Source organism: Phalacrocorax aristotelis, chromosome Z (assembly GCF_949628215.1).
Source record: "Phalacrocorax aristotelis chromosome Z, bGulAri2.1, whole genome shotgun sequence".
In the NCBI taxonomy this organism is placed as follows: domain Eukaryota; kingdom Metazoa; phylum Chordata; class Aves; order Suliformes; family Phalacrocoracidae; genus Phalacrocorax; species Phalacrocorax aristotelis.
Window position 1 is genome coordinate 53,950,186 of NC_134311.1, and position 13,674 is coordinate 53,963,859.

General features: G+C 34.9%; 1 protein-coding gene across 1 annotated transcript in view; it reads left to right on the plus strand.

Moving 5' to 3' along the window:
• Window positions 1-12,427, plus strand: part of TNPO1 (transportin 1) — a 55,613-nt gene extending 43,186 nt beyond the window's left edge. Inside the window, exons 19-25 of the mRNA XM_075078500.1 lie at window positions 732-830; window positions 1,027-1,122; window positions 3,889-3,964; window positions 4,757-4,856; window positions 6,282-6,356; window positions 9,164-9,306; window positions 10,835-12,427. Of these exons, the coding sequence (XP_074934601.1) occupies window positions 732-830; window positions 1,027-1,122; window positions 3,889-3,964; window positions 4,757-4,856; window positions 6,282-6,356; window positions 9,164-9,271 (554 nt within the window). The 3' untranslated portion in view covers window positions 9,272-9,306; window positions 10,835-12,427. The remainder of the gene's footprint in view (window positions 1-731; window positions 831-1,026; window positions 1,123-3,888; window positions 3,965-4,756; window positions 4,857-6,281; window positions 6,357-9,163; window positions 9,307-10,834) is intronic.
• Window positions 12,428-13,674: the final 1,247 nt, after the last annotated feature.

Below are 13,674 nucleotides of genomic sequence, written 5' to 3' on the forward strand. Positions count from 1 at the left end.
GATATGATCTTGAATTTGTAGCTTTTTTTTCTATTAGTCTATTGTTCCATAAAATTATAAATATAAAAGTTAGAAAACCTGGCTAGACAGTAGGTTTTGGTTTGGTTTTTTGCTTTGTTTTTAATTTCAGTAGCCATGATATTTGCTGTCTCTTCCTGCAGATATTCCTGAGATACACTTAACTTGCCAAATGAATGCTTGGATAGGCTTGGAACTTAAAATTTATTTGGCAGATGTTATAATCTATCTTTGTGACTAGTTTTTTCATAAAATTTAATCAAAGATGTGATTGCCTTCTAGGGTTCATTGTTTTTCAAGCATAACTGAATACATAGCTACCCAGGTGATTTGACAGTTGTTCAACTATGTTATAAAACTACAAGTACTTGTAGCTATGTTGTGGGTCTTTTCTTCTTCCCTCTTCTCTCTGCGCTTGGCCCAGCAATGGAAGGGAAGAAAAAAGGTTTCTAGTGTTACATAAAGATAAAGCCTATTAGAAACATTCGAAAATCGTAATTTGAAGAGATTTGCATTGATCTGCTTATGTTCTAAAATCCAGGTTAATCTGATATATAGCAGAAATAGAGCTGTTGTTAATTTGTGTGGAATGCTTTCCAAGCATTTAAATAGGCTTACATGATTTTTAAAAACTTTTCCCCCTGTGATCTTACAGTAATGGGACAAGATGGTTGTATTGTATGAGATTTTAAAACCTTTTTTTTTTTTCCTAGCTGAATTAATGCCCATTTTGGGAACCAACCTAAACCCAGAATTCATTTCTGTGTGCAACAATGCCACTTGGGCAATTGGAGAAATCTCCATTCAGATGGGTAAGATATTTTTTTTTCCTTTGAATCTTTGCACATGGTTTGTCTAGGTGTTTTGGGGTTTTTTAGTGATACTTTCATGTTAAGATTGAATTTGAGATTTTTGTCCTTGCTAGTAAGTGCAAGGTACCAGATCTATGTAGATTATGTATATTAATGGTCATTTTCTTCTGAATCTTTTTTTTTTTGGCTGTTTCAGGTATAGAGATGCAGCCTTATATTCCAATGGTGTTGCACCAGCTTGTAGAAATAATTAACAGACCCAACACACCAAAGACGTTGTTAGAGAATACAGGTACCCAAAAAATCCATACATGGTGAAGAAATTTAGAGATTTTTTTAATGGTATAAAAAATTGCACAGGGGAACCACACCAGAACTGATTCGTGGCTTATAAGCAAAAGCTCTGTTTTGCAGAAGCTCTTACAAGTCTCAGTCTTGCAGCAAACCATATCATATATCTAGATTCTTAGTTACTGGTTTTGACTTCTATAACATCTATTGTATTTTTTATCATCTGTTTAAGTATTCTTCCAGTTTGTATTGAATATGACAAATATATGCAGTAACACTTAAAGACTTAGTTCACACTGATTTTAATATATGCATGTCCTTATACATGTGTACTGTATATATATGTCTAGTGTTTGAAGCAGATGTAATTGGCATATATAAAACTAATGAACTCTCTGAATTTACAAAAAAAACGCACTTTTATTTAAGATAAACTTGTAACATTGTGCAAAAAGATCTAGATCTGTGATGGCAGTTTTACCACAACATGACTGAAGTTATGTATAACTTCTATTACCTGGTCACTTAACAAATTTCTGAAAAGAATTCTGATAATGGCATGCAAGTTTTATGTTCTGGCCCACAGCTTTGCCTTCCGAATTGGGAGCACTCCCCAAATGCCTTATTGAATCAGAATTTCTGAGGCTTGTTTCTTTTGCATTTATAGAGGGCATGTTCTGGTATGAAGCACCTTCCATACTTCAACAAAACTTCATTAATAATTTAACAGGTTTCTGATTTACTATATTACTAATTGAGAATCTTTTTTTTTTTCCTCTGTTTGAAAACTGTCTTATAAAAAATGACTGTTTTATCCTTATACCTGACATGATTGAAAACTATGCAAATTCACTGCTACAGATTTTTTTTTAGCTAAGGATGAGATAAATTGGAGACATATGCAATGCTTACTTTTCCTTTGGCATTCTCTAAACTTAGAAGCGGCACTTTTTAGTATTCCCCATTTAGTATGGAAGGTGAACTTGAAGGAAAAATTACCTAGTAGCCTGGTGTACTACAGGTACTACGTTTTGAAAAGATAATTTTGGAGCAAATACTTACTTATTGTGAAATATACCATGGAATATACCATGGAATAGTATAGCAATATAAACTTTCTTTCCCTGTGCCCTGACCCCCTTCCTCTGCACTGATAGATGTGTAAAACCTGTAACTGAGAGGCATCCAGTACTTAAATGTTTGCTTCCATCATTGTTAGAGAATCTTTGGAAGCATCCAAACACTGGCTTTTTTTTTTAATTCTCTTAATAGTTACTTTACATGTGGATGCATAACTGCAAATAAATGTTGAGTGTTGAGTGAGGTTTGTTGTGGGATATTGTGCTGCATGCCACTAGTATTGCAAGTATATTACTGTTTTTTACTTTAGCTTGCTATGTAATGAGCTATCAAAACACTTCTCTTACGGAAACATGAGACTACCTTAAGTAAAAGTAATTGCATAGAAAATAACCAGTCCATGCCAAGAGGTTGAGCTTTGAAAGAGATTACTATTCCTCGTACAGACTGTAGCTGTGCAAACTTACAGATAAATGAAAATACACTTTTAAGTTTTGAAAGTAGCACTTCAAATCCAGTTTTAGAAGTTCGATCTGCAAAAATTTTGGACACTGTATATTGAAATTGTAACATCAGGTCAAAACAGTGCATTACCAGTGAGCTGCAGCTTTCTTGGAATTAGGATGTTTTGAACTGCTAGTATATCCTACACCAAACTTTTATTGGAGAAAGCATCATGTGCTTTATTGCATGTTTCATGAAACTGTTGGCAAATGCCTGTTAATTAGAGTGTTGCATAGTATGTCCCTTGAACATAGGTTTCCTTTTTCTGCTTCATATAAATCTGCTGGATTTTAGTATTATTCATGTATTTTGCTTCAAGTAAACCTGATACATTATTCCCCACCCTCTCCTTTTTCTAAAGATTAATCTTTTGTGAGTTGAGCAAACACCATTAAAACACATTTGCATGAAGATATTGTCTTTAGTCTGTCCCTCAGAACAAAGGATCAAACTACCAAATCATCTGATGAAACAGTTTTGCTTTTCATGTATCAGAAGTCAGGAGTCTTATATGACCTTAATGAGGGAGTCTTTTGTGAACAGGAGAAATATTGGGATTAAAGAATTAATCTGCAGTCACTTTAAATTCTCTACAAGATTATGAAGAAAATATTTGGTGCTCTTTGAGAAGTTTCTTCTATTCAGCATTTTTAGACCACAATATTTTCCATGTAAAAGTATTTATAAGTGTATTTTTACTGATAGAGTTGGTCTATTAAAATGCTGAGTTCTAAATATTGAAAAAAATGTTTAAAATACTTGATACTAAAACTGAAAATGGTTAATTCCTTTTTATCAAGAGTATCCATAATAGTACATTTGGATAAAAACTCTGAAATATATGGTAGGTAAATTTACTTAACAGATTACTCTGAAGAGGGCAGAATGACTGCTGACATCAGAAAGCCTTTGGATTTGAAATTGTGTTTTTGGTGTTCTCTCATGTACTTCTTCAATTTTTTCTTTTACTCTGGAGAGTATACCATATATGTTGCTGCCTCTTATTTAGGGGGTGGTAATAAACAGCACTGGTGAAATCTTATGTTTATTATCATACACAGATTTTGTTGGTTTCTGTTTCTGAGTTATTTGTTGTTTTTTCTTTATTTTTTCTCCTCCCCCCTCATTTGCTCATGTCTTGGTTGGCGTTTGGTGGTGTATAACCGTGATTGCGTTACCTTAGCAATAACAATTGGTCGTCTTGGTTACGTTTGTCCTCAAGAGGTGGCCCCCATGCTACAGCAGTTTATAAGACCCTGGTGTGTATTATTCAATCTTTTTTTTTAATTCATTTTTCTTCACTTTCTTTCTTTCTTCTCTCTATCTCACTTTTAGATATATTTTCAGTTGGTTACAAAATCTCAATCCTTAATCATTGCCAACCATGTGACTAATCTTGTCCTATCAGGTTTGTGAGTTTTTAGTAGCACCATCATGTATTCTTTATGTTGTGGCTAACGACTAATTTATGCATGGGATAAGATTGTCACATGCTTGCTGTGTTAAAGCTTGACTATGAAAGAGCATTTTAAAATCCACCAGAATGGTAATACAATGCATGCAAATACTGTAAAATTTAAACCGTGCATTACTTTACTTAAAATTTAGTCTGAGGCTTGAATTGCTGTAAGGAATATATGTTTATAGATTTGTTATGTATAAAATAGCTTGCTTGCTGCTGTAGAAGTTAAATAACTGTTCTGTAAGTGGTATCTGACATAATTCATACTGTGATAGTATTATATGTTCTGCTTCTAATAAAGATAGTTTCTATAAATATTTCAGATACATGTTTCTGTTGTATTTAATGGAATACAGGTCACACTTTCTAACTGCATATAGTGCAAGACGAGAACAAGATTCTGGAGATGATGCCTAATGGGAATATGCTAGTAAAGACTGTGTGCAACATGTGTTTTTCTAAGTGTTCAAAATAGTGTTTCAGATCATCTTATCAGTGTGACTTATTCCATCAAATACTGTCATCTAGTTCTGACTTGATTGAAGAAAAAGTAATAGAGTTAGCTAAGTTTTGCTCTCCAACTTGCTAGGTGTACCTCTCTGCGAAACATAAGAGACAATGAGGAAAAGGATTCAGCGTTCCGCGGGATATGTACCATGATCTCAGTCAACCCCAGTGGAGTAGTCCAAGTAAGATGCATGAATAGATGACAAGCTCTTTTCTTTACTCATGTGAAATTTAATTAAGCTGTATATGGAGTATGAAAAAGGTTAGCTTGATGTGATTCCCTGCAGTAGATGATGTGGCTTTGAGAGGTCAAGGAGGCCAAGATGTTTATATTGTGAATGATACATACAGTGATGCTTCAGTAATTATCACCTAGCAAAGGAAAGGAGAAAAGTATTGTTAAACTCAGTTTTTATCCTTTACTTACAAAGAATGTGTAAATAATGGACTTTGATTAGAATAACTGTACTTCGATACTTCTGTCAGGTTGTGTTCAGGATCTGTATGAAAGCATAAGGCAAAAGTTGACATACTTAAACCTATTTTCCAGAGGTAACCTAGACTTTTAAAGAAGAAACAGAACAAAACCAGTAACCACCACTTCTTAATACCGGGGTAGAGAAGATTCTTTTTCAACTGTGGATATATTGCTTAAATAGTAAATGTGGCAAGGAACATGCATCTCTCTTCTGTTCTTCAAATGTACCATTTATGTGACTTGCTCTTTAGCCTCAACACCTCCAAACGAAAGCTGTACCAATGTAATATTTTCTAAGAGGGAAATGAAGGTGTTTTCCCCTCTCCTCTGCCTGGAATTATTCTTCCTGAAACACAATATTGAGTCTCTACCTTATTTTGAAATTTTCAGTTCATTTCACTTATGCCTTATTCTGTGCTTAGCCTTTCCCTCTTCTGCTGTCCATTTTGTTCCTTCACATAGCTTATGGGGAGGGGATAATTAAGGACTGTTTTCACTATGCCATCTCTTATTCTCTGTATTCATTATCCTCAGTTCCTACCCAAAAACATGCATTATCAACTTAATGATTACAGAGTGTTATTTTTATGGTGTAGTAAGAGTAATGCATGACAGCAGGTGAAGTGAGTATAGGGATATTGGGGCTTTAGTTTTGAACCTGTAGGATAAACATTCTGTGTGTCCCAGAAAAAAATTTCTGGCTCTGCTTAAAGAAATACAACATTTTTCCACAACTGGAAATCCATGACAGCATTGCAACTGCAGTCTTGAGTTTGTTGCTTGTTATTAAGGTGGTTTGGTTCTTGAACTTGGTATGTGTACTGGAAGAATTGATGTTAGACAAATGTGGCATGGAAGAGAATTGTTGGGGTTTTACCTGTGGTTTTATTTAATCAAAGACCTGATTAAACAAAGCTATTCCTTCACTCAGCTATTCCTATTTCTGAGCACTCAGGTGTACAGTATCTTACTGTTATTGTCCAAATTATCTGGAAAATAAATACATAAAACCAAAAGCAGTTGTGAATTAGGATGAAAGACCCTGCGTAGTTCATAGAATGAACATCAAGTGTTGTTTTCAGACCTATAAGTTGAGGTTTCTAATCTATGTGATTGTTTAATCTTGTAGGACTTTATTTTTTTTTGTGATGCTGTTGCTTCATGGATTAGCCCAAAAGATGATCTCCGAGACATGTTCTGTAAGGTAATGTGTCTAATATAACAGTATATCCTAATGATGGTGGTTTGGGTCCTCTGGCTTTTCGTGCTTTCTGTTTCCACTGTTAGCAGTTACTGTATTTGTGGTCATGGAGGCTTCTCTGCAAGGTTATAAATTTTCAGACAAAACAACAAAAATCCTGACTTTTTTTAACCTGTATTTCCTTCTATGCATTTGGATTATTCCAAACTTTTTTTAACAGTATTGAAAAGTTCACTTGATCTTATTTGAAAGGATAATCACCCTTGAAGAGCTTTTCGTCACGTCCAGCCTACTCTGCTTTGCCTGTATTTGGAAGAACAGCATTTTTTAATACCACATTTGAGATTTTTTTCTACAAAACGAGATTTGCATGGTTCAGGTCTTTTTTGCCACGAAGATACCTACTTTATTATGGAGAAACATCCAGAAAATGGCAAATGAAAAATGTCCCATGGTATCCTGATCTGTTTCTCTTGCTGAAAATTAATTTTCAGGACTGCTTAATCCTCCTCAGGATCCCTCTTGGATGAGCAAGTTTCAAGAAACTAATGTACAGTTATACCCAAGAAAACATCCCTAGACAAAGTGTCAACAGAACTTAAGTGAAAAGACTGCCTTGTGTAAAATAACCAAAAATCCTCCCACCCAGAATGTGATATATTGTGTTTTGGCACTAGAGTCTTAGATATTTAAAAAAAAAAAACAACAAAACAAAACCAAAAAAACTCCAACTTATTTCAGTTTCATGAACAGATGCTGTTACTGTTCAGTATTGCGACTCCCATCATAAGCTGTAAAGTGAAATCTCTGTTTTTAGGAAGACTGCATATCAGAAGTTCATGATAATCATCTTAAAACAAAAATGGAGCCTATTCCTAAGTACTTACTAGGACCATGGGTCAGTACTAGCACTTTTTCTTCAAGTAATGCCATTTGTGAGCATCAAAACAGAAGCTAGAACTTTTGTATCCCATCTTTAAGAGCAAAGACAGAAATCTCACTGTCCTAGTTCACCTCTCAGATAACTGGTCTCCTTTGAAGGAACACCAGGTCCAGAAAGTGCACAGCTGTGAGTATTCTGGCATGAGCAGAAGGTAACGGCAAATATACACAGACAGGATATGCTGTCTGTGATGATTGTCCAAAGCAGTCTCAGTGTGTGTTTCTCCACTGGTCCTTGAGCACTGAATACTTGTTTCAGTAAGTTAGGCCCCTCTTTTTCAGATTCTTTCCAAGTAATCCATGTGGGATCTGATGCATTCAGACTAGACACAATGATTCTTGGTCACTTGGCATAAGGACATCCTTGCTTTTCAAAATGTATTCTTTTGTGCTTTTTGGCATGCAAGAAAGGAGACAAAGCTTTCTTCAAGAAATGGCATGTACATTTTTTAGATTACTTCCTCATGAATGAATGATTCCAGTATATCCAGTTAAATGTTCTTTCCAACCATAAATACACCTTTCAGGAACAATGGGGAAAAAAAAAACTGGATTGTCCAGTGTTTCTTTTCTTGTTTATGTTTGTGTTTTAGTGCTAGAGATGAGAGAGAAAATACCACTTCCAAGAGCATGAGTAGATGAGCTGCCAGTGTTGAAATCTGACACATACCCTAAGAATTTTATTGCTTTTTAAAAAAAGCAAGGTAGCTGAAGACTGTAACTGAAGCTTACTTGCTAAAACTTGGATGATGATTTTAAGTGTTCATTTTGTCATACCTGAACATGCTTAGATTTCTCGGGAATTTCTTGGCAGCTGGCTAATCTGACCCTTTGAGTTAGGAAAGAGAGGTGAGCCTCCTTGTGGAAGGTCTCCTTCAGGGAGAAAAGCAGTAAGTTAACTGTTGACACTGTAATGTCATTATTGCTACATCCTGTTTAAGAACAGCTCAGCTTGAGAATTTTTTGTTGAGGGTAAGTGCAATACCATGAGCTTTAACTTGAACATTGCCTTTTCCGTGAGGATGTGTTCATGACAGATGGTTCCATAGTTCAGGGTCCTTGAATTTAAAAAAGAAAACAAAAACTTTAGACTCTCTTAGCATTATTTTCTATGATAGGCAGCCATTTCATCTGCTTTATTCTTTTTCACATTTGCATTTTAACCTGTTTTCACAGTTAACATACGAAGACCTTTTAGATAGTGCCATTTAATTTTCATAGTTTTCAGTTAATCTATTATGTTGGAAGATTCACAGTGAAACCTGTAAACTTTTTTCCTGGCTTTTGACTGTGACTGACTAGATCCCTGTTCTTTCAGAATAAAAAGGCTTTAACACCTTCCTTCTTAGTGATAGTTGTCTCTCAGGTTCCATCAAAAAAAGAGCTCCCACAGGATGCTTTTTGTATTTGTGTTAGAAATTGACAAGAATGCATTCTGTCAAATGCTGGCTGCAGTCTTGGCTCAGCTTTCTTCCCACAGCATATTACGTATTCTAAAGAAATGTGAATACTGTAGTCTTAATGTATATAAACTATGTCAATTGATAAATTGTTTAGCATTCTGAAATGGCCTAACTTGAGGTTGTAAGTCATCTTACCGATTAAAAATACATATAGATAGGTATATACATGCTAATTTATGTGGGTAGCTATATTCTACAGGTCACCCATGAAAGAAGAAACACTTCAGTTAAGAAGGGCGCTACTAGACTTCTTTTTTTCCTTAGTAGCATTTCAGTATTAAATTGGAGAATTCAAATGGACAGATGTACGATCCAGCAGTTTGTGGCTTACTGAATATGTTGCTAGTAAATAATTATCATGTATTTACTGTTTAGTAATTATCTTGACTTCCCCCTCATTTGTAGATTCTTCATGGATTTAAAAATCAAGTTGGGGATGAGAATTGGAGGCGTTTCTCTGACCAGTTTCCTCTTCCCTTAAAAGAGCGCCTTGCAGCTTACTATGGAGTTTAACCTCATGTACTGTAGCTGCAGTCCCATAATTAGAGGTAAGCAGAAAAATCTTCCTTGCTAAATAGAGCTGTATAACAGACTTCCCCGGTTTGCGTTATATGAAATGTAATCAGTTCATCAGACTAGAATTTTTCAGATACGCTGGATGAGATATCTTCCTTCTTACAAGAAGGGGGGAAAAGAAGGGTGATGGTATACCTAAATGATGGTATCTGTAGCAAAAGCAGTTGTCTGACTCTTACTTTATTTTTATAGAGAGAGAGAAAGAAAAAGTGAGTGTATGGTACACACAGTAATGTATCAAGATAAGGCTGGAAGACTAGGTATAAGAAAGTACTGGTTCAGGTTTAATAAGCTAAGTGATGAGTGTGATCCTCAAGCCATCATACTAAAGATACCAGGCTCCCTTACGTCTAACGAATTAGTTGATGTCAGATTTGGCCTAAGCAGGAATAGGAAAGTAAGTTTGTTAACACACTTTAGCCATGAGAAGTCTAATGTACTCCTACCCACATACTAGATGATCTTTGCACTGACTAAAGGATGTTATGCTAATCTCTAACTCCACTGTAGCTTGATGTTTTGGGGAAGCTGATGTATTTATGGTTACCATATTACATCTTGGTCACCAATTCAGAATTGTTATAGTTCTGTGTGGAGAATGATTCAACTTCAGCAAAGAACAGTGATAGTGCAGTCTAGAATAGTTTAATTATACTACCTTGCTTTGTATGCTGTCTATGCACACTGTATAAAACAAACTTCCCATGTGCAAAGGAGTGTGATACTCTGAAGAGATTATTATACTACCTGAAAAAGAGGGCGAATTAAGTTTATTCAATAAATTTGATACTTGCTGTAGAATTTTTGTACTGAAATTATGGGAGTAAATAATTCAATTCCATTTTTCTGTTGAACAGACAACTATTTAAAAGTGAATCTAAGATTTTTTTTCTAAGTCAGTGACATAAAAAATCCTGTTTGAATTACATGTTTGATCTGAACAATGGATTAAAAATAAACCAATTTCAAACATTTACATGTTTATCAACGAGGGCTTTTTAGTTCTGACAGAAGGGTGTTTTCTCCTCCTAATGAAGAGGAATCCAAAGGATAAAAATTGCCATTATCCTCAGTTTGAACTGAGGAGACACTATGGCAATTGTTTAATCCACCTAAAAGTGAAGTTGTTAGGTCAATAGCACATATGTTTAATATTCTTTCTCAGTGTCATACCTACCTTATAAATTTGTGCTTAAAATGGAAAAGCTTGATAGAATATATAGGACTGCTTTCATCTTAAATCTAACCTTAGCCAGAATAGTGGAACTATCAGAGTAGCGTTAAAGTGCACATTATTTCATTAATAATAATTTACCTGATATAAATGGGATCTTTTCTTAAATAGACTTAAAAGTTAAAATCTAGGCATAAATTCATTTTTAAGTTAAAGGTTGGTACCTACTGCTTAACAAAGGCAAAAAACCTCTTGGTTTATGCATAGATCTGTCAGTCAAGGTTCAAAGTAGGATTTAACTACACCTTTACCTTTTCCTTTTATAGGTCCTTCAGTCTGGGAGACTATGAGGGAGCCTCTGCACCCAGGGAAAATGTTACCCTTTACTGGGGGGAAGGGTAAACCAGTAGGGAATACAGTACAATCCCAACCCTACTGGGAGGGGCGGGAGGGAGGTGTTGCCGTCACTGTATTAAGTCGATGTTGGGAAATGTTTTAACATCTGGAGCCTTTGTGGGTGGAAATATGTCTCCTATTACAACTCTGCACTGGATGTGAAGAAGAAAAAAAAAAAAAAATCTAGTCACAAAACAGCACATTCTGGAATATTGTGGGGAATTGTACCAAAATAAGAACCATATAATTGAACTGTGGGAATACGTAAAGAGGAAAACTATTTTGCGCACAATAAAGAAAACCTAAGAATGGGAGTCACAAACAGTAAAAGGCGTTCTGTTTTCGTTTGTTTTTTTTAAGTAAGGGTTTTCTACATTATTTCATCTTGCTTGATGGGATTCTTAGGTATCTGCATGTTAATGAAGAACTACACAAATGAAGTTAGTACAGTTAAAATGGAGCTTGTGTGTATTAGGAGCAGGCACTTGCAGTGTACAATATAGAAACCCCATCATAAATCAATAAAGGTTAACCTGGACAAAATGAAGCAACCTGCAAGCTGCCAAATGAGTCACTCCTTTCATTTTGGGGATAAGGGGAGGGACATTTCAAAGGAAAGATTGACATCTTAATTTTTACATTAAAAAAAGAATTAAAGTAGTAGTTATTATTTTAATTATTGTACTTCATTAGATTTAATTTCTAGAGTAAGGCATTATTCTTAACGTGCAGTTTAAGGTTCAGGCATGCGTTCTGGCTCATAGTGATCAGAAGTAATTTAAATTAGTGGGAAAGTAGCATGCTTGCATCACATAGAGTGAAATTGGTATACATTTACCTATGTTGCGCCAGTTTTGTGTTGCAGTTTACCAATTCAATATAACCCTGCATTTAAAATTCCTTTTCTAAGATTCTGTGGATTTTCTTTTTATTAAGACTATAGATATCAAGTACTGTAGTTAATAATTAGGCCTTGAAATACCTTTTTAGGATCTGTTAAGAATAAGATTGATATTGTATTGTGTGTAACCTGCACAATGTGGAAAGCTGATATAGCTGTGCAAAATATTTGCCTCTGTGCTGTCAGTGTGATGTGCTTTCTGCATGGTTATATACTAGTGATTTTATCAGAACCTCTAAAAATGAGTTACATGGTAAGACCCGTTAAAGGCTGCATAAATGTTAGTTGGCACATAAAAGACAATTGTAGAAGTTGATGACATGATTGCTATATTTGTGTTTATTCCCACTCAACATATTACCTACTACGCTTTCTTTTTGTTCAAAGCATGATCTTAAAGAGATGTTTAAGTTAATGGATGTAATGCAGGGTATCTACACTGTATCGGCGCATGTTGGTGGCCCTTTGATGTAGTTAAATGCACAAGGGTGCAAGTTTAAAGCTACAGAGTGAAAGTTGGTTTGGATCCTCTTCATTTCATTTGTTTAGCTTTTCTGTTTTGTTTTTTTTCCTCTACTTACATGTATTCCTGTGAATAAATCCTTGTTAAGTTAACCCTTTACTTTTCCTTTCATGTGTATTTTCTTATGTACTGTGAATGTGAAATCCTAACTGGTACACTTGATCTTGTGTCCATCTGAAAGTGGCAAGTCTTTAATAATTTAGATTGCCTAAAGAGTATCCCATGATGATAAAGGAAAATGGAGAGATTTTTAACTCTGCTGGTCAGAGGTGAAGCCACACCTTTCCATTTTTCAAGTGCTGCATAATTAATCTGCAAAACAAAATTAAGCCATAACAGCCTTTTTATAGGTTTAGTTTCTCACCTTTGCATTGCAGAATGGATACTGGATAATGGGGGAGGGTGGGGTGTGGTGTGTTTGGTTTTGGTTTTTTTTTTTAAGAACTTGCTCTTCTTTGCATGGTTCTGTTCTTTGACTGTTGAATGATTTAGCCATTGCACTGAAGTTTGAGCTGTGTGAGTGTGAACTTTAAAATGCTGTTTAAAGAGTTCTGATTTTTTTTCAATGCATGATAGCATGAACTTTTTTAATACCCCACACATACACCTTTTTTTGTTTTGTTTTACATATTTTAATAGATTATGCCTGAAGAATAATTTGGACATGTACTGCATGAAGTACACTTAGTAATGCTAGTACATAGTGTTCATTCAATTTGGTCAAAATTGCATGTGATAACCTGCTTTCCAAATACATTGCTTTGGTAGCAAATACAAAATTCCTTCTTGACTAATAACTCTGAAGTAAATCAGTAATAGTCACTAAAAGCACTTCAAAACTAAATTCTGGAAGGAAAAAAAAACCCAAACCTTTAAAATCTAGCAAGGTGGGATGTTATTTAGACCCAAACTTGCTTTAATTTTGAGTGTGTTTGAACATTAGGGAAGAGTTTCAGAGAAATTACATTTTAAAAGTCTGTAGAATACAAGAACTACCCAAATATTACTGTAGTATAACAGCTAGAATCTGAGTTTAGTTAAACTTCTTAAATTTCAGAAAGCCCCTTCAACCAAATAAAACCACTCCACCTCACCTCGGATTAGCTTACGATGCCACTTTTGTACATACGTATTTTAATAGGTATTTGTACAGATGTGAACTGATCTGGTATAACAGCAAAGCAAGGAAAATAATTAAAATAAGGCAGAAATAAACAGTACTGATAAAACAGTCTTTTGTATCTAAGTTCTCTCATGGTATATTTTAAAGCAAATAAAGCATATTCCTAATGCATAATATAGCACGGATTTGCAGAAGCCGTTTAGGGTATAATGTGAGGTAAGAA